The 27,489-nt window shown below is 39.7% G+C and overlaps 1 protein-coding gene across 1 annotated transcript in view; it reads right to left on the bottom strand.

Annotated features, from left to right (window-relative positions):
• LOC138854785 (uncharacterized) overlaps nt 1-27,489 on the bottom strand; it is a 438,528-nt gene that overhangs the window by 159,598 nt on the left and 251,441 nt on the right. The window contains exon 2 of the mRNA XM_070099855.1: nt 15,506-15,615. Coding sequence (XP_069955956.1) covers nt 15,506-15,615 — 110 coding nt within the window. The remainder of the gene's footprint in view (nt 1-15,505; nt 15,616-27,489) is intronic.

Here is a 27,489-nt window from a genome sequence, read left to right as displayed (position 1 = left end):
AGTTTAGCAGTGTGAATGCTTTTGTTTTGGCACAGTATATAGTTTCAGTATTGGAGTATCACAGGATTCATTATATTAAGACTGAGATTAATATTTCTGTTTATGGTCAAATGAGTGTGCGAGTGTAAGTGTGAACCACCAGGTGGTATTCGTGAAGTTAGTTGACGGGGTGTATCAGTGAGATAAGATGTTTTCTAATGGTAGTTTTGAAGGTGATGAATGTGTCTGCAGTTCTAGAGTTCTCAGGTAGGGTATTCCAGATTTTAGGGCCTTTGACATACATTGAATTTTTGTAAAGGTTTAGTCGGACACGGGGAATGTCGTAGAGATGTTTGTTTCTGGTGTTATGCCTGTGGGTTCTGTCACAACTATCAAGAAAGCGTTTAAGGTCAAGGTTGATATTAGAGTTTAAGGCCCTGTAGATATAGATTGCACAGTAGTAAGTGTGGATGTACTGAACTGGGAGTAAGTTTAGATCTTTGAAGAGTGGGGGGGTGTGCTGCCAGGGATGGGATTTAGTGATTATTCTTACTGCAGCTTTTTGTTGGGTTATTATTGGCTTTAGGTGTGTTGCTGCAGTTGATCCCCAAGCACAAATAGCATAGGTGAGGTATGGATAAATAAGTGAGTGGTATATTGTGAGAAGGGCATTTTGCGGCATGTAGTATCGTATCTTGGAGAGGATCCCAACCGTTTTGGATACTTTTTTGGCTATATGCTGGATATGGGTGCTGAAATTCAGGTTATTGTCAAGGTATAAGCCTAAGAATTTTCCCCCATTATTTCTGGTAATTAGAGTGTTGTCAATCTTAATGTTAATTTGTGCATCTCCTGCTCTGCTACCAAACATAATATAGTAAGTTTTGTCAGTGTTAAGCGTAAGTTTGTTGGCTGTCATCCAAGTCGATATTTTAATCAGCTCCTCATTCACAATGGTGTTAAGGGTGGGAAGATTAGGGTGAGAGATGACATAAGTCGTGTCATCAGCAAAGAGAATGGGTTTTAGGTGTTGGGATACGTTTGGTAGGTCATTGATGTATATGAGGAAGAGCAGGGGACCAAGGACACTTCCCTGCGGAACTCCAGTATCAAGTGGCCGTGTTGCTGATGCTGTGTCTTTAATGGTGACGTACTGATACCTATTAGTAATGTAAGATTTGAAATAAGCAAGCGCATGGCCTCTTATACCGTAGTGGTCAAGTTTGTGGAGTAGGATTTCGTGGTTTACTGTGTCAAAAGCTTTTCTTAGGTCAATAAAAATTCCTAGTGGATATTCCTTATTTTCCAGTGCTGTGTAAAGCAGATCTAGCATTTTTATGATTGCATCATTAGTGCTTTTATTTTTCCTGAATCCAAACTGGCAGGGGTTGAGTATGTTTTGAGCCGTTATAAATGAATACAGTCTCCTGTGCACAAGTTTCTCAAAGATTTTGGATAGCAATGGTAAGTTAGATATTGGCCTATAGTTGTTTAAGTCTGTAGGGTCACCACCTTTATGTATTGGTGTAACCCTTGCCATCTTGAGTAGTTTCGGGAAGGTGCTAGTCTCTATTGACTTGTTAAAAAGTAATGAAATAGCATGCGAAAGGACATGGGCCGCTCGCTTGTACAGTAATGGTGGGACATGAGACAGATTCCCCGAGTTATTTTTAAGTGACTTTATGATCTCAATGACTTCCGTGGGCTCAGTTGGTGCAAGATAGAAGGAATTAGGGAAATTTCCATCTAGGTAGTCCCCGGCATGGGCATTGGTATGTGGGATTTTACTGGCGAGATTAGATCCTATGTTTGAGAAGAAGTCGTTTATCTTGTTAGCTGTGTCAGTGGGATGTAGTGGTGTTTCATTAGGTTTAGTTAGGACAATATTCTTGGTTTTTCTCAGTTTGTGGGTCCCTAGAATCTGAGAGAGTGTTTTCCAGGTCTTTTTTATATCTCCTCTAGTGTCTGTGAATCTACTGGAGTAGTATAGTTGTTTGGCTTTTTTTATTACTTTGGTGAGAGCTGATGAATAGTGTTTAAGAATATCTTTGTGTATTAAGCCCTGTCTATATTGCTTTTCATATTGGTGTTTCTTGTCAATGGATTTCAGAATGGTGCTGGTTAGCCATGGGCAACCAAGCCGTTTGTTTGTGATCTGTTTTGTTTTTATAGGACAATGTTTGTTGTATAGTCTAAGTAATTTGTTAAGAAAGATGTCTGTCCAGTCATCAATACCATTGGCCTTGGAGAATTCTGTAGGCCAATCAACAGTCTCTAGGTCAGCTGTGAACTTCCTTACTGAGGCCTCGTCATGGAGTCTAAATGAGACTTTGTTGTATTCAAGTGGTGGTTTACTAATGTTTGTCAGGAGGAAGGTAGGGTAGTGGTCTGTAGTGCTATCTGTGATTATCCCTGATTTAAGGGGGGCTAGTATATTGGTCCATATGTGGTCTATTATGGTTGCACTTGTCTCAGTGAGCCTGGTTGGTTTAGTTATTGTTGGTATGAGAAGTGTGTTGTTCATATTGTTGATGAAATCAGTTACAGGCTGATCATCTAGTAAGCCAAGGTTGATGTTGAAGTCTCCAGCTAAGAGAAGGTGGTGCTTATTCATTTGTCTGTTTGTTATTAGTGACTTTAATTTCTCACTGAAATTTGGGATGTTTGTGTGAGGTATCCGGTAAATGGCACCAATTGTTATAGGCGTCTTAAGGTTTTTTACAGTAAAATTAGCAAAAATGTATTCCTTATATTCATCACTAAAGCAAGTGGTGCCAAGACAAGATAATTGGTTAGAGTAATAGATTGCAATACCACCCCCAACTTGGTTTGTTCTGCAGTTGTGAATTGCTGTGTATCCTGGTAGAGGGTAGATATCTATTGTGTCCTGCTTAAGCCAGGTCTCAGTAAGAATAATGCAGGAGAAGGGTGTCTTTAGTGATTCAAGGATTACTAGGAGGTCATCATAGTGTTTGCTTAAGGACCTGATGTTGTAGTTTAGTACTGATAGACTTTTAGCATTGTTTAGGATAGTGCTGGCTTGTGATGCTGTGTAATAAAGGCAGTTACTTTCCAATAGGTTTTGATTGGGTGTCAGATTATGGAGGTTTAGATCAGGGTCAACGTGATCAATCATCTTCTAGGTTTAAAATTATGGTTATTTATATCCTGTGTTGTGTGCTGAGTTCTACTACTGATATCTGTAGTGGTTGGAAGTTTGGACAAGTATATAGCTAGAGTATTTTGGTCATGTAGGGTATAGTCACTACTACACATGTTATAGTGTTTTATCTCACCGTCCAAAACATCCCTTGTATGTATTTCTGTAAATGCTTCAAAGTTTGCATTCGCTCTTGTGAGCAGCCGGCTAATATATGTAACTTTGTCATTCATAGTTTATTTCAAACCCTGAATGCTTGCAAAAAGGAAGCAGGATTTACCATTTGAGATGTTTTGGTGTGTGTTTTGTTAGTACCACTGGTGATATACTACCTCGTATGACACCTGCTGTACATTCTGGTATTTTCTCCTGAACTGATTGTGCATTTTTCTGTTGAACGTCTAAACCAGTTGAGTGCATGACTGACTTGGCATGTCCCAGTATTGTGCACCTCTGTACCACCTGTTGTACTTCCCTGTTTATCCCCTTTTTTGGAGTCTGTTCGCTTCTTTCTTCGTCTAAATATAAAGAATGCTGTTCATTTTTTCAAACAGGGGTTTGAAAAAATGTTTTAACTGAAGCGTTGCGTTCCTTGCAAGTGATAGTCTGGCCAGCTAAGATTATATCATTTTCAAAGTGACACTTCCCTCTCCTTACCATGTTTGAACATTTTCTGGTATATGATACCATTCTTTTAGCATAGTATTTACAGATGTCCTGACTGCCAACATTTACTGTGGTAGACTAATTCTCGCTGTCTTAGAAGTGATCTGGACTCTTTTGTTTACCTTTTCTCCTGAGTTTATTTATCCAGGTTCTCTTTCAGTTTCCCTTCTATTGTCGTCTCTTTCTCTGTTATACATTTTTTTCAATGTTTCGCATGTTATTTCCATCTCTTCTTTCTTGTCCTGAGTATGTGTCTCCTCTATTATTTCTGCTCTGTGTTCCCTACTTTTATCTTTTCACTCTTTGTATATTTCTGGAAAGCTTCTCAGGAATTTCTCAGTATGTATCGTGTGGAGGGTGGCGTAAGAGCATGTGGATACACAGGCCGAGATACTCGGCCCCGAAAAGGTTAACAATAATATATCCAGATTTATAAGTTATGCAAGCAAATTTAGGATACTTATTTAATATTTCTGATATCTTATTTTTATCAGAAAGATACCTTGACATATTATATTAGTGAACAGTAAGTGAACAATCAAGCACAAAGTGTTCAAGAAAGTGACAACAAGGCTGGTCATATACTTTACATTTAGTTTAATTATCATTTATCCGTCTGACTCAGACGATGCAAAGTCAGCCAAATTCATTGCCGACGGAGCCGGCAATGAGAGGCACCCTCGGCGTCAGCTTCACCAAAGTTGCTTTAATTTATTGAAGTATCTCCCGCACACTCTGATCACAGAACACGGAGGGAAAGTGTAATAGCCAGAACCCAGTAATCGGCTACCAAGTCTAAAGTTAATAAATGAAGTTAGTGTCTAGATTTAATGTGCAAGGGACGTTATCAACAACCCAAGGCTTGCAGTAAATAGACAGCGACGGACAGCACCAATCGTCAGCGATAGACAAATACATCAGAGTAATTCCATCTGCCACTCAAGACCCCACTAGTGCAGTGCTGTGTAAAACCCAGACATAGCTACTTGTATTTCGGTTACTGCCAGATCCGAGAACGTTATCCACGAATTCCACAAGCCCAGCCTCCTCTACCTCAATGCACTCAAACTGAATAGTGGAGGGGGTCATAAAGCTCCAATTTAGCATAATTATAAATGGTATGCAATATGTATGCATGCATGCATGTATATATATATATATATATATATATATATATATATATATATATATATATATATATATATATATATATATATATATATATATATATATTTAACAAGTCGGCCATCTCCCACCGAGGCAGGGTGACCCAAAGAGAAAGAAAATCCCCAAAAAGAAAATACTTTCATCATCATTCAACACTTCCACCACACTCACACATAATCACTGTTTTTGCAGAGGTGCTCAGAATACAACAGTTTAGAAGCATATACATATAAAGATACACAACATACCCCTCCAAACTGCCAATATCCCAAACCCCTCCTTTAAAGTGCAGGCATTGTACTTCCCATTTCCAAGACTCAAGTCCGGCTATATAAAAATAACTGGTTTCCCTGAATCCCTTCACTAAATATTACCCTGCTCACATCCAACAGCTCGTCAGGTCCCAAATACCATTCGTCTCCATTCACTCCTAATCTCAGTAGTACCAGTTCCTAGTAACCAGCTGCCAGTAACCACTTACCAGTAGTATGAGTCACTACTAACCGTCTGTGTGAATCACTTATTATTCACTGTTCAGCTGACCTATCATGTTTTGAATGCCGCTACCCTCCGAGGCACTCAGCAAGCCAGTTGAAGTAGAGACGTTAGACAGGCTGCAGGTCAAGGCTTGGTGCTTCCCCTATATTCCACCCAATATACTAGAACATCCAACGTGAGTGTTATTACCCAATCCATGTTTTCGAACCCCCACATGACAATTTGGTGGCAGCGGTGCAACTACATTTGACTTGCCAGGTAAGTGTTCAAAGGTAGGATTGAACTCTTGGATAGTCAAGGTCCATCTGGCTAACCTTCCAGTAGGTTGTTTGTTCTGGAATAAAGGTATCAGTGGAGCATGGTCTGTCAAGACATGAACAGGGTACCGATAATGTCTTGGAAGTGCTTTAAAGACCATACTATTGCTAAAGCTACTTGCTCAGTTACTGTATAATTACGTTCAGCCTTCGTAAGGACTCAGCTAGCAAATGCAATGCAGTGGCATTTGCTAGCTATCAGTCTTCTGAGCTAGTACGGCACCTATGCCAATAGAACTAGCATCAGTCAAATAAAAGGGCTTAGAAAAATCTGGAAATTTCAAAATTGGAGCAGATGTTAGCTTTTCTTTTAGAGTTTGGAATGCTCTTTCTTGGCGGAAGGTCCAAACAAAAGGAGCATCTTTCTTAAGCAACTCAGTTAGAGGAGCTGCTATAGAAGAAAAATTGGCAATGAAAGATCTATAAAAACCTGATAAGCCCACAAAGGATCTTACAGCATCAGCAGTTTTGGGAGTTGGAAAATTTAGTACTGCCTTTACTTTACTTTGGTCAGTCGTAACCCCTCTAGGAGTAACTACGTGACCAAGAAACTGGATTTCTGATCTGAAAAATTGACATTTAAACAGTTTGATCTTTAAATTGGCTTCTTCAAGCTTACCAAGTACTTCATCAAGTCTTTTGAAGTGTGTACCCACGTCTTTAGACATGAAGATTAAGTCATCTAAGTACACCATAAGTGCATTACCTATGAGACCTCTAAAGATGTTAGTCCTGAGCCTTGAGAACGTGATAGGGGAGGATTGTAACCCAAAGGCCATACGGGGGAAGGGATAATGACCTGTAGGAGTGGAGAATGCAGTTAGCTCTTGGCTGTCCTCATGAGGAGGGACTTGCCAAAACCCTTGTAAAAAGTCCAGGGTTGAAAAGACTTTGTTATCTCCGATGTTACATAAAAGATCACTCAGTACAGGAAGTGGGAAGCAGTCTGGAATAGTTATCGCATGTAACTTCCTAAAGTCAATTTCTGGGCACCAAATACCATCTTTCTTAGGTACTAAGATCAAGGGAGCATTCCAGGTTGAATTTCTAGGTGCAATAACTCCATCATCGAGCATTTGATTGATCAATTCTTCTGCAACAGCAACTTGTGAATGAGGCATTCTGTACGCAGATATATAGATAGGTCTAGTACCAGGTTCAAGTGGGATACGATGGGACAATAAGTTCATTATACCCATCTTCTCACCTGGTAATGCAATGGCTTTACGATGTTTGCTCAACAGAGTCAACAAATGCTTGACTTCATCTGGGAAGTCAGTGGGAGCTAAGTCTTTCTCCTCTACTGGTGGAACGGATTGATCCAGTGAATTGGATGAGATTTAACAGTCTAGATTTGAGTGCACCAAGTCTGCCTTTTATGTTAAACACTTCTTTCTTCATACATATCCTTCCTCAGAATCCATAGACCACATGAATACCAATCGATGGATCAAATTTTTTTTATCACTTCTATTGTGTAATCCCAATGTAGAGTCTCATTCTATGAGTTGTGCATTATCATACCTTGCAATGCATTATGCTAGCATCCATTCCAATATTCTACTTATGTATGTTATAATGTTCAATTGTTGTGTACTTTGACATTGTATAGAATCAACCCAAGCCGTATGCCTGCCATCTCTAGTTTGTATTAGCTGAATGTCAGGATGACATATGTTAGCGTTGCCCAGCTCTCAGTAGTACCAGTTCCTAGTAGCCAGTTGCCAGCAACCACTTACCAGTAGTATGACTCACTACCATCCGTCTGTGTGAATCACTTATCACTGCTCAGCTGACTTAGCATGTTTTGAATGCTGCTACCCTCTGAGGCACTCAGCAAGCCAGTTGAAGTAGAGATGTTAGACAGGCTGCAGGTCAAGGCTTGGTGCTCCCCCTATATTCCACCCAATGTACTAGAACATTCAACGTGAGTGTTATTACCCAATCCATGTTTTTGAACCCACACATGACACTAACACGCTTATGTACGCTTACTGGAAGTCCAAGCCCCTCGCCCACAAAACCTCCTTTATCCCCTCCCTCCAACCTTTTCGAGGATGACTGCTACCCTGCCTTCCTTCCCCTACAGATTTATACGCTCTCCATGTCATTCTACTTTGATCCATTCTCTCTAAATGACCAAACCACCTCAACAACCCCTCTTCAGCCCTCTGACTAATACTTTTAACTCCACACCTCCTAATTTCCACACTCCGAATTCTCTGCATAATATTTAGACAGGACATCTCCACTGCCTACAACCACCTCCTCACTGCAGCATTTACAACCCAAGCTTCACACCCATATAAGAGTGTTGGTACCACTATATTTTCATACATTCCCTTCTTTGCCTTCATTGATAACGTTTTTTGTCTCCACATATACCTCAACACACCACTCGCCTTTTTCCTTCATCAATTCTATGATTAACCTCATCCTTCATAAATCCATCCGCCGACACGTCAACTCTGAAATATCTGAAAACATTCACTTCTTCCATACTCCTCCTCCCCAATTTGATATCCAGTTTTTCTTTATCTAAATCATATGGTACCCTCATCACCTTACTCTTTTCTATGTTCACTTTCAACTTTCTACCTTTACACACACTCCCAAACTCGTCCACTAACCTTTGCAATTTTTCTTTAGAATCTCCCATAAGCACTGTATCATCAGCAAAAAGTAACTGTGTCAATTCTCATTTTGTATTTGATTCCCCATAATTTAATCCCACCCCTCTCCTGAACACCCTAGCATTTACTTCTTTTACAACCCCATTTATAAATATATTAAACAACCATGGTGACATTACACATCCCTGTCTAAGACCTACTTTTACTGGGAAGTAGTCTCCCTCTCTTCTACACACCCTAACCTGAGCCTCACTATCCTCATAAAAACTCTCTACAGCATTTAGTAACTTACCACCTATTCCATATACTTGCAACATCTGCCACATTGCCCCCTTATCCACTGTATCATATGCCTTTTCTAAATCCATAAATGCAATAAAAACTTCCCTACCTTTATCTAAATACTGTTCACATATATACTTCAATAAAAACACTTGATCTACACATCCCCTACCCATCTAAAACCTCCTTGCTCATCCATACTCCTATATTCTGTCTTACCTCTAATTCTTTCAATAATAACCCTGCCATACACTTTTCCTGGTATGCTCAGTAAACTTAATCCTCTATAATTTTTACAATCTCTTTTGTCCCCCTTCCCTTTATATAAAGGGACTATACATGCTCTCCGCCAATCCCTAGGTACCTTCCTCTCTTTCATACATTTATTAAACAAAAATACCAACCACTCCAACACTATATCCTCCCCCTGCTTTTAACATTTCTGTCATGATCCCATCAGTTCTAGCTGATTTACCCCCTTTCATTCTACGCAATGCCTCACGCACCTCCCGCACACTCAGATACTGCTTTTCTTCACTCCTAAAAGATGATATACCTCCATTGCCAGTGCATGGAATTACTGCCTCCCTTTCTTCGTCGACATTAAAATGTTCCATTATTTATTTATAATATATAGGGAGGTATCCCCTCTGGAACTGTCTTGGGGATCCTCATCCTCAGAGAAAAGAATAAACTTGCTTCAGGGAACACTCTAGGTTCTCCATGAAGCTGTTTGAAAATTATTTCTCCTACCACCCCCTATATTTTATAGATACTTTATTTTATTTAAAGACGAAATACATTGATAAAATACATTGACAAAATACACTGACAAAAATAATAGGGAGTAAAATGACATAGATAACAACTCAGAGCTACATCTCGAATACTTCGTCCAGCTCCCCGGTGGTGGGCCCTGTGCCCAGAATGCTGCAGGCATTTCCCCTCTGTATTGCAACACTGAGTCTCTGAAAGAGGAAGCTGGCCGCCCTGTGGTCCTTGGTTTCTATGATGAGTTCTTTACCCAGCACTTTGAGGAATTTTAAAGTACCCTTGCCCCATGCTCCAAGGGTTTCCAATCCCACTGGGATGAAGTTAGAGCAAGGGGAAAGGTCTTCATATTTGCTGGTCTTCTGGGTTTCCTTATGGCTGGCAGCTCCACCCCCTTCAGCTAAGGAGTATGTCAAGTAAGTGTCTGCCAATGTGGCAGCACAGGTGTAGTCCCAGGCAATCTGCATTCCATCCCTCTAGGGTAGCATAGTGGCCCCATCAGGATGCTTTTAACTTCTGTGGGACTTCTGCACTTGGGGTTCCCGTTGGGCTAGGCAACGGGCTGTGGTGAGGCTTCTCTTTATGATGTCGTTGACCTCCTCATGTCTGGCATACTTCCCTTCTGATGTGTGACAGTACGCTGAGGTCAGTGGTCATGTGTGGTCATACCTGCCTAAGCTCTTGGGAGTTAGCGTGGACTGTTACCAAGCACCATGGCTTGTTCAAGTGTTGAAGAAGGAGATTCTACTTCTTCAGGAGGAAAATAGGAGGCTGAAGCTTCGCCTAGATGAGTTTGGGAGTGAATGTGAGAAGAATTTAGCTGGTAAGGGGGAAATGGTCACCAGCAGTGATGGTGGCAGCTGCTTTAAGTGGCAAGTGGTTCACAGTTCAGGAAGATGTAAGATGAGGAGAATTCAGAGAAGATGTGAAGGTAGGAAATCGGTTCTCTGTTCTCCAAGAGGAGTGTACTTCAGTGGTTAGTGAGGTTGAAGGTACTACTGATTCCCCTGCTAATCAAGGTAAGAATATTTTAATAGTAGGCAATTCTCGGGTAAGATATATGGACCGTGCATTTTGTAACAGAGACAGAAAGGTCAGACAGAGAGTGTGCCTTCCTGGAGCTGGTGTTGGTGACATAGTCAGCAGGTTGGATAATATTATGGCAGGTAATGGGAACAAGCTCATTATCTGTCTTAGTGCTGGGGGAAATGACATTGGGAACGGCAGGAGAGAGGAGCTGCTGGATAAGTACAGGTCAGTCACAGTAGTAGTTAGGTCTAAGGGAGGGATCCCAATTATATGTAGCATCTTGCCTAGAAAGGGAGTGGGCAATGAATGTATGTCTAAGGCAATTGGTATAAATTGCTGGCTAGACAGGTACTGCAAGGAACTTGCAATCCCATTCATTGATAACTGGTACCTATTCTTTGGCAAACGTGATATGTATGCAAGGGATGGGGTTCATCTCTCTGAGGGTGGAGTGGTTGCATTAGCCAATTCGATTGAGAGGGTAATTGATGACTTGTCTAGGAATTTAAACTGATGGATTATAGAGGTATGGGTGTTTGTGGGAAACAATCAGACTGCAGCATTAGGGTTAAAAACAGCAGCTATTACCGGGATACCTCAGGGATATGTTTAAAAGACAATATTCAAAATAAAGTTGCTAGTAATGGCAAATCAATTGATCAACAAACAAAGAGAGATAGTAGGGGGCAATGAGTGACTAGCTTCCTTAAGGTTTACTATACAAATAGTAGGAGCCTAAGAAATAAGATAGATGATCTAAGATTACTTGCAAGTGTAGGTAATTTAGATATTATTGGTATAACAGAGACCTGGTTCAACCTGAAAGATAGAGAAATGCCTTCTGAATGCAACATACAGGGTTATAAACTATTCCACACTGATAGGGTCAACAGGAAGGGTGGTGGAGTGGCGATGTATGTCAGAGATAATTAAAATTGTTGTCTTAGACATGATATAAGATTAGAAGCATCGAACACAGACTCTGGATACAGTTTCTAGAGGGATGTGGCAAATTAAATTTGGGTGTGATTTATAGTCCCCCAAACCTTGATAGGGAGTGTAGTAAGCTGTTATGGGACGAAATTCATAAGACATCTAGATATGAAAATGTTGTGATAATGGGAGATTTTAACTTTAGACAAAGTGATTGGAACAATATGACAGGAAATCTTGAGTCTAGTGACTTTCTTGATATGGTTCAGGATTGCTTTTCAGAACAGGTTGTGACAGAGCCAACTAGAGGAAACAATCTGCTTGACTTGGTTCTTGCCAACAAAGATTCACTAATTAATAATCTTGAGGTTAATGATGAGCTTGGGAAAAGTGATCACAAATCACTTAGTTTCAATATATCATGGGATTACCCAGATAACTGCAATCAAATCTCTGTCTCAGATTCTCACTTGGCCGACTTCATAGGACTGAAAAATCACCTGTGGATGTCCTGACTATGGGTCAGGTAGGTGATCTTGGTTGCCAATATGACGTTTTTCAGAGCATAGTTCTAGCTGCCCAGACAACTTTTGTTCCAAGTAGGGAAATTAGATCTAACAAAAATGATCTCAAATGGATGAACAATAGATTAAAACATCTCATTGGTCAAAAGAGAGGCATATATTGGCGTAACAAAAGAGGGGATGGGCAGTTAAGAAATCAATATATTAAATTAAAGAGAGAAATAAAGAAAAGAATAAGAAAAGCAAAAAGGGATTATGAGGCTAAGGTCACAAGGTATTCAAAGACTAACCCAGGTAGGTATACAGAAGTAAGATTAGGGACAAGATTGGCCCACTTAAGAGTAACTCTGGTCAGATCACTGACAGTGATAAGGATATGTGTGAAATTCTCAATACCTACTTCCTCTCAGTTTTCACCCAGGAAAATACTAGCGATATTCCTGAAATAATAGATTATGTAGAACAGGATGATAAACTATGCACGATTGCAGTAACTAGTGACATGGTCCTCAGACAAATAGAGAAACTAAAACCTAACAAATCCCCAGGCTCTGATGAACTGTTTGCAAGGGTGTTAAAGGAATGTAAAGAGGAACTTAGCATACCTTTGGCTAATCTTTTTAACATATCACTACAAACTGGCATAGTGCCTGATAAGTGGAAAATGGCAAAAGTAATACCTATTTACAAGGCAGGTGACATGTCTTTGGCTTCGAACTATAGACCAATAAGCCTTACCTCCATAGTGGGAAAATTTATGGAATCAATAATTGCCGAAGCAATTCGTAGCCATCATGATAGGCACAGATTGATCAATGAATCTCAACACGGTTTTACAAAGGGGCATCCCTGTCTTGCGAATTTACTAACTTTTTTCACTAAGGTGTTTGAGGAGGTAGATCATGGTAATGAATATGATATTGTGTATATGGACTTCAGTAAGGCTTTTGATAGAGTTCCACACCAGAGGCTATTGAGGAAACTTAAGGCACACGGAATAGGAGGAGAAATTTTTTCCTGGGCAGAGGCATGGCTGACAAATAGGCAGCAGAGAGTTTGCATAAATGGGGAGAAATCAGAATGGGGGCACGTCACAAGCGGTGTTCCTCAGGGGTCAGTGTTGGGCCCGTTGTTGTTCACAATTTACATAAACGACATAGATGAGGGGAATAAATAGCGACATAAGCAAATTTGCTGATGACACCAAAATAGGCCGTCCAATTCATTCTAATGAGGACACTAGAGCACTCCAGGATGATTAGAATTGACAAATGAAAAGTTCTAAATGTTGGACAGGTAAATAACCATGCCACATATAAACTAAATAATGTAGATCTTAATACTACTGATTGTAAAAAAGATTTAGGAGTTCTGGTTAGCAGTAATCTGAAACCAAGACAACAGTGCACTAGTGTTTGCAATAAAGCTAACAGAATTCTTGGCTTCATATCTAGAAGTATAAATAATAGAAGTCCACAGGTTGTTCTTCAACTCTATATATCCTTGGTTAGGCCTCATTTAGACTATGCTGCTCAGTTCTGGTCACCGTATTACAAAATGGATATAAATGCTCTGGAAAACGTACAGAGGAGGATGACAAAGATGATCCCATGTATCAGAAATCTTCCCTATGAGGATAGACTGAGGGCCCTGAATCTGCACTCTCTCGAAAGGCGTAGAATTAGGGGGGATATGATCGAGGTGTATAAATAGAAAACAGGAATAAATAAAGGGGATGTAAACAGCGTGCTAAAAATTTCCAGCCAAGACAGGAAACGCAGCATTGGTTTCAAGTTGGAAAAATTCAGATTCAGGAAGGATATAGGAAAGCACTGGTTTGGTAATAGAGTTGTGGATGAGTGGAATAAACTCCCGAGTACAGTTATTCAGGCTAAAACGTTGTGTAGTTTTAAAAATAGGTTAAATAAATGGGTGTGGATGGGTGTGAGCTGGACCTGACTAGCTTATGCTGATGGGTCTGGTGCCGTGCTCCCTCCTTGAGTGGAGGTGAAAACACTGGGTGGGTCATTGGGCTAATCTGGGGGGGTTGGGTCATTGTGCTAATCCGGGGGGGGGGTGACATGGACCAGCTCTGCATGGGTCAGTAGGCCTGTAGCAGTGTTCTTTCTTTCTTATGTTCTTATGTTCTTATGTTCTTATGAAGTCCAAATTGATCAGCCGTCACCCTGCCGGAAATACACCTATGTTCGGTGAAGATGGGGGCAGCTAGACGAAGAGCAACACCAATCCGAATGGCCTGTGGGTCAAGCCAAGTGCCCAGGGAGGAATTGGGAACAGCTAGAAGGAAATCTCCTGAGTGTGGTGCCTTCGCAGCTAGGAGACAAGTTTATTTCTTTCCTGAAGCGTTGGTGAGGATCGTGTTGGCGATTTTTTTCCGTGATCGGTTTGTCCCAGTAGGACTGTTTGTGCTCTTTAGGAGGAGCTGGTGTACTGGAGGAGTCGGCAAGGGTATCCCACCGCCATATTGCTTCAGTGAACCTGGGAGCTTGGGCTCCTTCCACGTCTTTCAAGCGTTTGGGGACAATCGTCTTGACTAATCCACTGGAAGCCAAGCAGGAACACAGAAATGCAGGTAATGCTACCTGCCCTGTTTTGCGCACCCTTGTACCTCTCAGTCACACTGAGAGGGTTGCCTGATCCCATTGCTGATCTTCTAGTGGCAGATTTAGTGCCTTCTTAAAGGTTGATCTCAGGAGTGAGTCACATTCGAGTGTTGGATTATCAAAAGAGGGTGCGCACCTCTGGAAGTGAGCCTTGGTATAGTAAGGCAACTTGTGAGGAGATACAGGGCATCATGGGCATCAAGATCACTTATTCTCTCCTCCATTCTCTTCAGGTCATTCAGCTTGTCCTTGAGGACTGTGTCGATGGCCTGGTGACCCAGCGGTGCTCGCAAGAGGATACTGTTGGATGGAGTGGTAGTAGAGACTTCTGGAATGACTGTTCGCACAGCATTGATTATTTCCTGGTTTGCTGTGATGATTTCACACTTGGAGGGATTGAAGATGAGTCCCAAGTCTTCTCCCTGTGTCTTCACCACCTGTAAGTCCTCTAACAGGGGCTCTTCAGTGCCTGCCAGAGTGCGATCATCATGCCGTATAGGGAAAACTTATGATTCTCGCTTAAATAGGAAGACTCTTCTTTGCCGAATACGGCAAGCGAAAATTTGTGTATGCAATAATTTCGCAAAAATCATTCTGAGCCTAACGAAAATAAAAAAATATTTCAACGTGTTGGTTCATTATTAAATTATTGTAAACTTATTTAAAATATATTTAGTTGGATTAGGCTAAATTAAAATGTGCTTATTATAATAACGTTAGGTAAGGTTTTTAAGGCTCTTTTGGTACAAAATTATTAATTTTTACATTAACATAATTTTTTTTAAACGCATAAGAGAAAATTATGTATATATATATATATATATATATATATATATATATATATATATATATATATATATATATATATATATATATATATATATATATATATATATATATATATATAATTTTCAAAACTTACCAAAATTTGGAGATATATCGAGGGTAAAGAGAGTGAAGGTAGTGAGGACGACCGCCACGACAACAGCTACTAACAGCTGCACGGCCACACGACCACTCACAACACCTGCCCTGTCAACACAACACACGTTAAATGTTATTACACGTTATCGTGTAGAATATGTGTAACATCACCTTGGCTAGAACACTGTTACCATGCTATAATTGGAACACTGTTACCATGCTATAATTGGAACACTGTTACCATGCTATAGCTGGAACACTGTTATCATGCTATTGTGGAACACTGTTACCATGCCATAGTTGGAACACTGTTGCCATGCTATAGTTGGAACATTGTTACCATGCTATAGTTGGAACATTGTTACCATGCTGTGGCTGGAACACTGTTACCATGCTACAGTTGGAACACTGTTACCATGCTATAATTGGAACACTGTTACCATGCTATAGCTGGAACACTGTTATCATGCTATTGTGGAACACTGTTACCATGCCATAGTTGGAACACTGTTGCCATGCTATAGTTGGAACATTGTTACCATGCTATAGTTGGAACATTGTTACCATGCTGTGGCTGGAACACTGTTACCATGCTACAGTTGGAACACTGTTACCAAGCTATAGTTGGAACATTGTTACCATGCTATAGTTGGAACATTGTTACCATGCTATGGTTGGAACATTGTTACCATGCTATGGTTGGAACATTGTTACCATGCTATGGTTGGAACATTCTTACCATGCAATGGATGGAACACTGCTACCATACCATGGTTGGAACAATGCTACCATACCATGGTTGGAACAATGCTACCACACCTTGGCTGAAAAAGTGTTAACAAATAACATTTGCAATAATACCATACCATCGCTTGAACAAAGGCTGCAACAATGTTACCAGATCACAGAAAAAACAATTTGCAACTAACCTATATACTACATATGAAGCTTGACCATTATCAAACTGAGACTTTGTTAATGGTCCACCGCGCTACTATGAAAACTTCTCCTACTTCTCCTGTTATTGCCCTTGCAAAATTGCACAGCTCCTAATGATGCATTGAGAAGTGTGAAAGTACTTGAGCTAAAGATTTCCAACCCCCCCCCCCCCGTGGCTTGACTTCCATATACATACATACATATATATATAAATATATATATATATATATATATATATATATATATATATATATATATATATATATATATATATATATATATACATATATATATATATATAATATATATATATATAAATATATATATATATATATATATATATATATATATATATATATATATATATATATATATATATATATATATATATATATATATATATGTCGTGCTGAATATGTAAAACTGGTCAATTAGCAAGAACTCATTTAAAATTAAGTCCTTTCTAAAATTTTCTCTTATAGGTTTAAAGATATATTTTTTTCATTAATGTTAACGTAATTTTTTTTAATTTTGCACCAACAGAATCTTAGAAAACTTACCTAACCTTATTATAACAAGAACAATTTATTTTAGCCTAACCCAACTAAATATATTTTAGATTTGTTTACAATAATTTAATACTAAACAAACACAGTGAAATATATTTTTTTTCGATAGGTTGAGAATAATTTTGGCGAAATTATTGCATACACAAATTTTCGCTTGTCCTATATGGCAAGATGAGCGTTGCTATTTAAGCCAAGATCGCAAGTTCTGCCTATTCGGCACGACATATATATATATATATATATATATATATATATATATATATATATATATATATATATATATATATATAAGTAGTGAAGTTTTCTTCTGTATGGCTCCCACAGTATGGCTCCCACAGTATGGCTCCTCCTCTGAGTGGCTTCCTCCGAGTGGCTCCCTTTTCACACCTATGACCTTTTTCACACCATATGCTAATGACCTTAACCTCGTCCTCGCGACCACCTCGCCCTCGAGACCACCTCGCCCTCGAGACAACCTCACCCTCAACCCCCCACCCACACCCCCTGCGCCCCTCACCCGTGCCCCCCACCCGCGCACCCCCATGCCCCCCCGCCCGTCGTGCCGACCCAGCTGCCCACCGCACCCCTGCGCCCCCACGACCCCCCACCCGTGCCCCCGTGCCCCCGCGCCCCCAAGCCCGCCCCTCGCACCCGCCCGCGCCCCTCGCGCCCTGCCGTCGAGCCCGACCGCGCCTTCTGCAGCATCGTCCGGATCTCCCCCGCGCCCCCCACAATTTTTTCTCGATAATACAAAGTCTCCGTCTCCTTGGATCAAATTTTTGAGGTTCCCCCCTCCCACTTTCACCCCCATCCCAATTTTTTCTCGATAATACAAAGACTCCATCTCCTTGGATCAAGTTTTTTGGATTCCCCCCTTTGGGTATAAGCTTTCAAAATGGACTCCCACTTGCATCAAGGTTTTCTCAATAATACAAAGACTCCATCTCCTTGGATCAAGATTTTCTCGATGATACCAAGACTCCATCTCCTCGGATCAAGTTTTTGGATTTCCCCCCTCCATTCAAAATGGACTCCCACTTTCACCCCAATTTTTTTCGATAATACAAAGACTCCACTTCCTTGGATCAAAGTTTTTCTCGATAAAACCAAGACTCCATCTCCTCGGATCAAGTTTTGGATTCCCCCCTCTGGGGGTAAGAATTCAAATGAACTCCTCCTATGGGGCATGGTGCTCTCTCTTACTACAGGTCTAAACAAGTGTGACGTCACCCCACCTGTGTTTACTCGGCGGTCAGTGACGTCACGTGATGACCTCACACATACAGGCTGAATCTTGTAGACTTCCCCCTATGTCAGTGACGTCACATGATGACCCCCACACACACAGGCTGAATCTTGTCGACTTACCCCTACACATTTCATGTACAACATAGGGAAAACATTTTCACTCTTAACACAGGATAATCCAAATAATTTCACATTTTTTTTCGTTAATACCCACAATAATCCACAATTTCTTTACAAAATACAACACAAATCTAGACATTTTTCTCGTTTTAACTAATTCATCTCAGGTCACTCCCCACGAAGTAACCTTCTCTCTCTCCTCCTCCCCACCCTCCCGAACCCTCACACTCCAACCAACACCTCACAATTTTCACTCATAACCCCCAATTTTTCTCGTTTTAACTATTTCATCAGAAAGTCACCACAACACTTATAACCACTTTTCGATAAATTCACTAGTCACAATTTTACATATTACGAAGTTAATACGCACACACACCTCACTTTACTTTGAACACCTTCAAAACACTCTCATAAATCATTTGAATACTCACAAAAATACCTTTGAACATTTCCAAACAACACTGAAACACTTCCAAAATATCATTTTGAATACTCCCAAATAAGATTTGACAGCTCCAATTTATCTGCACTTACACATTTCATTAAATTACAACTCATCCCCCCAAACTCCTCCCTCAGTCTCCAGACTTCACAACATTATCACAAAAACTAACTCAAACACTTTACTTTGAACATCACCAAAAAACACCATCAATTACCTTTAAATACTCCAAAAACATCATTCGAACACCCCCAAATCACCTATGAATACTCCCAGAACACCTTCATAAGTACTCTCATAAATCATTTGAACACCTTCAAAAACACCTTTGAATAACCTCAAAACACCATTTGAGTACTCCCAAATACACCTCTGAATACTACTAAAACACCACAGAATACACTCAAAACACCACCAAAATCACCATAAACTAAGATCAACACCCACATCCCACAACACCCACAACCCACAACACCCACACCCCACAACACCCACAACCCACATTTTTTTTTTTCGTTTTAACTAATTTCATCACAAAGTCACAACAACAACAACCCACAACACCCACAACCCACAACACCCACAACCCACAACACCCACAACCCACAACACCCACAACCCACAATTTTTTCTCGTTTTAACTAATTTCATCAGAAAAAGTCACAACAACACCCACACCCCACAACACCCACAACCCACAATTTTTTTTTTCTCGTTTTAACTAATTTCATCAGAAAAAGTCACAACAACAACCCACAACTTATAACCACTTTTTCGGTATCTCTATTTCGACAACAACGCCCACAATCCACAACACCCACATCCCACAACACCCACATCCCACAACCCACAATTTTTTTTCACGTTTTAACTAATTTCATCAGAAAAAGCCACAACAACAACCCACAACTTATAACCATTTTTTCGGTATCTCTAGTTCGACAACAACACCCACAATCCACAACACCCACATCCCACAATTTTTTTCTCGTTTTAACTTATTTCATCAGAAAAAGTCACAACAACAACCCACTTATATCATCCTTTTTTGGTATCTCTAGTTCGACTACATTACCCACAACCCTCATCAATTACCAATTTATTCACAATTTTTTCCCCCTTCTTTTTACTGAATCTTAAATGTAATACACATTCCTCTTTACATTACTAAAATTCTAATAAAATCCTCTCCATACCCATGTCCGTGTATCCACATAAATTGATATTATACTCGCATCAACTAATCTCACTACTCAACTATTGCGACATGTTTCAACACCCTCCATTCTTTTCCAATATATCATAACTTTTCAATTCTATAATTTCTTTTTAAAATATTCACACATTACCTTTATTTTCAGTAAAATCTCCCCTTATTTCATTAAATTTCTAATACAACCCTCCCCATACCCCTCTCCATCTCACCCGCATTTCTTCACATGAACTCACCCATCTCCCAACACACCTCTTCTGAACACACACAAAAAATCACATTTCACATCCACAAATGCATCTCATCACCCATCTCAAATCCACTAAAATCACTGTAACCAAGATATTCACAAAACTCTATGACCACCTAACACACACACACACACACACACACACACACACACGCGCGCACACGCACACACACACACACACACACACACACACACACACACACACACACCTCACTTTACTTTGAACACCTTCAAAACACTCTCATACATCATTTGAGACCACCTTTTCTCAATATCTCTCATCCACAACCTTTATCATCTCACTACAGAACAACCCCAAGATTACTTCGAACACTCTCATAAATCATTTAAATACTCACATAAACACCTTTGAACATTTCCAAACAACACTGAAGCACTTCCAAAATATCATTTTGAATACTCCCAAATAAGATTTATCATCTCTAATTTATCTACACTTACACATTTCATTAACTGAAATTACAACACATCCACCATACTACTCCCTCAGTCTCCAGACTTTACAACATTAACACAAAAACTAACTCAGACACTTATGACATGAGACATTTTACCAAAACTAACACAAACACATATCTGTTATATCTCCAATATCTAAGATCACCACAATCAAGACGTTTGCCAAATTCTATAACCCCACCACTAAGATCACACATTTTTTTTTCTACACATTCTCTTAAAACATCATCATAACGAAGATCACTAAAACTATCTATACTTTTACTAAGATCACATAACATTTTGTCTTCTCTAACTCACCCACCAATTCACATTCTCATTCACACTTACACATTTCATTAACCGAAATTACATCTCATCCACCAAACTCCTCCCTCATTCTCCAGACTTTACAACATTAGCACAAAAAAAACTAACTCATACACTTATGACATGAGACATTACCATATCTAACACACTGACTAACTTTGAACCAACTCTGAACACCACTGATCTTCTTCAAATAATACTCTGCACATCATTTGAACACCTTCAAAAAACACCATCAAACACCTCCGAATACTCCCAAAATACTACTGATTACTACCAAATCACCACTGAATACTACCAAATCACCGTCAAAATCACCAGAAACTAAGTTTAACATCACCATCTAACATCCTTTTTATAGAAATCCCCTCAAATCACTATAACCAAGAACTCCCTCCCCATTTGGTGCATAAAAAAAAAGCATGAACACAAACCTAATACGCAAACACTTAGTACATGATCACCATCAACTGAAAACATATCTTGTACACACACATAATCTAAGACAACCACCAACTACAATCACCCATGTTCACTTACCTCAAAAATCACTAATATCACAGAAAACACTCATTTTTATAAACATTTCACACACAAAAAAATCATATTTGACAATATCTAAGCGCACTTACCTCACTACCACCAACACACGATGTCACACCTCACAGGACCGACGAACTCACCTCCAGTGACGTCACACTCCCATTGTGTTACTTGGTGGTTGATAACATCACACCTAACCCACCTTGTTTCAACCTGTTGTACCCTACATTATCTAAGAACACTATATCCAAGACGATTACCAGATTTTATGACCCCACCACCAAGATCACAGAAAACACACATTTTTATAATTTTTCACACAAAAATCACGATCACAAATTCCATATCATGTTTACCGTCATCTATCAACACTCATCACCAAGATCACCAAAAATCTAAGATCATGCATCTCAAAACTACTATGATCACTGAAAACACTTATTTTTTAAACATTCGCACAAAAATAAGACATACACAAAAATACCACAACACTTCCACCAACATCTATAACATAACATGAGCACTATAACATATCACTATCACAAAAAAAATAATACACAGACACCCACATCTTATACATTTCAATCACAAATTTAAGACATGAGACATACACACCAAATCTAAGACATTCACCTCCAACTAAGACATACACCAAAAACCTATACTTGACATATTGCGGTATGAATATTCATACCGCATTTATGTTGCATATCACATTTCCTCATCCACATCATCCCTAAAACATCCTTCCTTATTCATTCCGTATATCTCCTAGAGTTGTTTTAACCCCGACGGCCCATCACGACATTAGGAGCCAGAGTGTAGCAGGTGGTGTTGGAGTGGTGATGGTTGCTGTGGCTCCTACGTCGTGATGGGCCCGTCGTGGTTAAAACAACTCTAGGAGATATACGGAATGAATAAGGAAGGATGTTTTAGGGATGATGTGGATGAGGTAATGTGATATGCAACATAAATGCGGTATGAATATTCATACCGCAATATGTCAAGTATAGGTTTTTGGTGTATGTCTTAGTTGGAGGTGAATGTCTTAGATTTGGTGTGTATGTCTCATGTCTTAAATTTGTGATTGAAATGTATAAGATGTGGGAGTCTGTGTATTATTTTTTTTTGTGATAGTGATATGTTATAGTGCTCATGTTATGTTATAGATGTTGGTGGAAGTGTTGTGGTATTTTTGTGTATGTCTTAATTTTGTGCGAATGTTTAAAAAATAAGTGTTTTCAGTGATCATAGTAGTTTTGAGATGCATGATCTTAGATTTTTGGTGATCTTGGTGATGAGTGTTGATAGATGACGGTAAACATGATATGGAATTGGTGATCGTGATTTTTGTGTGAATAATTATAAAAATGTGTGTTTTCTGTGATCTTGGTGGTGGGGTCATAAAATCTGGTAATCGTCTTGGATATAGTGTTCTTAGATAATGTAGGGTACAACAGGTTGAAACAAGGTGGGTTGGGTGTGATGTTACCAACCACCAAGTAACACAATGGGAGTGTGACGTCACTGGAGGTGAGCTCGTCGGTCCTGTGAGGTGTGACATCGTGTGTTGGTGGTGGTGAGGTGAGTGAGCTTAGATATTGTCAAATATGATTTTTTTTGTGTGAAATGTTTATAAAAAGAGTGTTTTCTGTGATATTAGTGATTTTTGAGGTAAGTGAATATGGGTGATTGTAGTTGGTGGCTGTCTTAGATTATGTGTGTGTACAAGATATGTTTTCAGTTGATGGTGATCATGTACTAAGTGTTTGCGTATTAGGTTTGTGTTCATGCTTTTTTTTTGTATGCGCCAAATGGGGAGGGAGTTCTTGGTTATAGTGATTTGAGGGGATTTCTATAAAAAGGATGTTAGATGGTGATGTTAAACTTAGTTTCTGGTGATTTTGACGGTGATTTGGTAGTATTTAGTGGTGATTTGGTAGTAATCAGTAGTGTTTTGGGAGTATTCGGAGGTGTTTGATGGTGTTTTTTGAAGGTGTTCAAATGATGTACAGAGTATTGTTTGAAGAAGATCAGTGGTGTTCAGAGTTGGTTCAAAGTTAGTCAGTGTGTTAGATATGGTAATGTCTCATGTCATAAGTGTGAGTTAGTTTTTTTTGTGCTAATGTTGTAAAGTCTGGAGAATGAGGGAGGAGTTTGGTGGATGAGATGTAATTTCGGTTAATGAAATGTGTAAGTGTGAATGAGAATGTGAATTGGTGGGTGAGTTAGAGAAGACAAAATGTTATGTGATCTTAGTAAAAGTATAGATAGTTTTAGTGATCTTCGTTATGATGATGTTTTAAGAGAATGTGTACAAAAAAAAAATGTGTGATCTTAGTGGTGGGGTTATAGAATTTGGCAAACGTCTTGATTGTGGTGATCTTAGATATTGGAGATATAACAGATACATGTTTGTGTTAGTTTTGGTAAAATGTCTCATGTCATAAGTGTCTGAGTTAGTTTTTGTGTTAATGTTGTAAAGTCTGGAGACTGAGGGAGTAGTATGGTGGATGTGTTGTAATTTCAGTTAATGAAATGTGTAAGTGTAGATAAATTAGAGATGATAAATCTTATTTGGGAGTATTCAAAATGATATTTTGGAAGTGCTTCAGTGTTGTTTGGAAATGTTCAAAGGTGTTTATGTGAGTATTTAAATGATTTATGAGAGTGTTCGAAGTAATCTTGGGGTTGTTCTGTAGTGAGATGATAAAGGTTGTGGATGAGAGATATTGAGAAAAGGTGGTCTCAAATGATGTATGAGAGTGTTTTGAAGGTGTTCAAAGTAAAGTGAGGTGTGTGTGTGTGTGTGTGTGTGTGTGTGTGTGTGTGTGTGCGTGTGCGCGCGTGTGTGTGTGTGTGTGTGTGTGTGTGTGTGTTAGGTGGTCATAGAGTTTTGTGAATATCTTGGTTACAGTGATTTTAGTGGATTTGAGATGGGTGATGAGATGCATTTGTGGATGTGAAATGTGATTTTTTGTGTGTGTTCAGAAGAGGTGTGTTGGGAGATGGGTGAGTTCATGTGAAGAAATGCGGGTGAGATGGAGAGGGGTATGGGGAGGGTTGTATTAGAAATTTAATGAAATAAGGGGAGATTTTACTGAAAATAAAGGTAATGTGTGAATATTTTAAAAAGAAATTATAGAATTGAAAAGTTATGATATATTGGAAAAGAATGGAGGGTGTTGAAACATGTCGCAATAGTTGGGTAGTGAGATTAGTTGATGCGAGTATAATATCAATTTATGTGGATACAAGGACATGGGTATGGAGAGGATTTTATTAGAATTTTAGTAATGTAAAGAGGAATGTGTATTACATTTAAGATTCAGTAAAAAGAAGGGGAAAAAATTGTGAATAAATTGGTAATTGATGAGGGTTGTGGGTAATGTAGTCGAACTAGAGATACCAAAAAAGGATGATATAAGTGGGTTGTTGTTGTGACTTTTTCTGATGAAATTAGTAAAAACGAGAAAAAAATTGTGGGATGTGGGTGTTGTTGTCGAACTAGAGATACCGAAAAAATGGTTATAAGTTGTGGGTTGTTGTTGTGACTTTTTCTGATGAAATTAGTTAAAACGTGAAAAAAAATTGTGGGTTGTGGGATGTGGGTGTTGTGGGATGTGGGTGTTGTGGATTGTGGGCGTTGTTGTCGAACTAGAGATACCGAAAAAGTGGTTATAAGTTGTGGGTTGTTGTTGTGACTTTCTGATGAAATTAGTTAAAACGAGAAAAAAAAATTGTGGTTTGTGGGTGTTGTGGGGTGTGAGTGTTGTTGTGACTTTTTCTGATGAAATTAGTTAAAACGAGAAAAAATTGTGGGTTGTGGGTGTTGGGGGCTGTGGGTGTTGTGGGTTGTGGGTTGTGGGTTGTGGGTGTTTTGGGTTGTTGTTGTTGTGACTTTGTGATGAAATTAGTTAAAACGAGAAAAAAAAATTGTGGGTTGTGGGTGTTGTGGGGTGTGGGTGTTGTGGGTTGTGGGTGTTGTGGGATGTGGGTGTTGATCTTAGTTTATGGTGATTTTGGTGGTGTTTTGAGTGTATTCAGTGGTGTTTTAGTAGTATTCAGTTTTGTATTTGGGAGTACTCAAATGGTGTTTTGAGGTTATTCAAAGGTGTTTTTGAAGGTGTTCAAATGATTTATGAGAGTACTTATGAAGGTGTTCTGGGAGTATTCAGAGGTGATTTGGGGGTGTTCGAATGATGTTTTTGGAGCATTTAAAGGTAATTGATGGTGTTTTTTGGTGATGTTCAAAGTAAAGTGTTTGAGTTAGTTTTTGTGATAATGTTGTGAAGTCTGGAGACTGAGGGAGGAGTTTGGGGGGATGAGTTGTAATTTAATGAAATGTGTAAGTGCAGATAAATTGGAGCTGTCAAATCTTATTTGGGAGTATTCAAAATGATATTTTGGAAGTGTTTCAGTGTTGTTTGGAAATATTCAAAGGTATTTTTGTGAGTATTCAAATGATTTATTAGAGTGTTTTGAAGGTGTTCAAAGTAAAGTGAGGTGTGTGTGCATATTAACTTCGTAATATGTAAAATTGTGACTAGTGAATTTATCGAAAAGTGGTTATAAGTGTTGTGGTGACTTTCTGATGAAATAGTTAAAACGATAAAAATTGGGGGTTATGAGTGAAAATTGTGAGGTGTTGGTTGGAGTGTGAGGGTTCGGGAGGGTGGGGAGGAGGAGAGAGAGAAGGTTACTTCGTGGGGAGTGACCTGAGATGAATTAGTTAAAACGAGAAAAATGTCTAGATTTGTGTTGTATTTTGTAAAGAAATTGTGGATTATTGTGGGTATTAACGAAAAAAAATGTGAAATTATTTGGATTATCCTGTGTTAAGAGTGAAAATGTTTTCCCTATGTTGTACATGAAATGTGTAGGGGTAAGTCGACAAGATTCAGCCTGTGTGTGTGGGGGTCATCACGTGACGTCACTGACACAGGGGGAAGTCTACAAGATTCAGCCTGTATGTGTGAGGTCATCACGTGACGTCACTGACCGCCGAGTAAACACAGGTGGGGTGACGTCACACTTGTTTAGACCTGTAGTAAGAGAGAGCACCATGCCCCATAGGAGGAGTTCATTTGAATTCTTACCCCCAGAGGGGGGAATCCAAAACTTGATCCGAGGAGATGGAGTCTTGGTATTATCGAGAAAAACTTTGATCCAAGGAAGTGGAGTCTTTGTATTATCGAAAAAAAAATTGGGGTGAAAGTGGGAGTCCATTTTGAATGGAGGGGGGGGGAAATCCAAAAACTTGATCCGAGGAAATGGAGTCTTGGTATTATCGAGAAAACCTTGATCCAAGGAGATGGAGTCTTTGTATTATCGAGAAAACCTTGATGCAAGTGGGAGTCCATTTTGAAAGCTTATACCCAGAGGGGGGAATCCAAAAAACTTGATCCAAGGAGATGGAGTCTTTGTATTATCGAGAAAAAATTGGGATGGGGGTGAAAGTAGGAGGGGGGGAACCTCAAAAACTTGATCTGAGGAGATCATAAGAAAAAAAAATTGGGATGGGGGTGAAAGTGGGAGGGGGGAACCTCAAAAATTTGATCCGAGGAGACGGAGACTTTGTATTATCGAGAAAAAATTGTGGGGGGCGCGGGGGAGATCCGGACGTCGCTGCAGAAGGCGCAGCAGAAGGCGCGGTCGGGCTCGACGGCAGGGCGCGAGGGGCGTGGGCGGACGCGAGGGGCATGGACGGGCACGAGGGGCGGGCTTGGGGGAGTGGGGGCGCGGGTGGGGGGTCGTGGGGGCATAGGGGTGCAGTGGGCACCTGGGTCGGCGCGACGGGTGAGGGGCGCGGGGGGCGCGGGTGGGGGGTTGAGGGTGAGGTGGTCTCGAGGGTGAGGCGGTCTCG

This window comes from Cherax quadricarinatus, chromosome 69, assembly GCF_038502225.1.
Source record: "Cherax quadricarinatus isolate ZL_2023a chromosome 69, ASM3850222v1, whole genome shotgun sequence".
NCBI classification, from domain to species: Eukaryota; Metazoa; Arthropoda; class Malacostraca; order Decapoda; family Parastacidae; genus Cherax; species Cherax quadricarinatus.
This window is presented reverse-complemented; position numbering and strand designations above follow the sequence as displayed.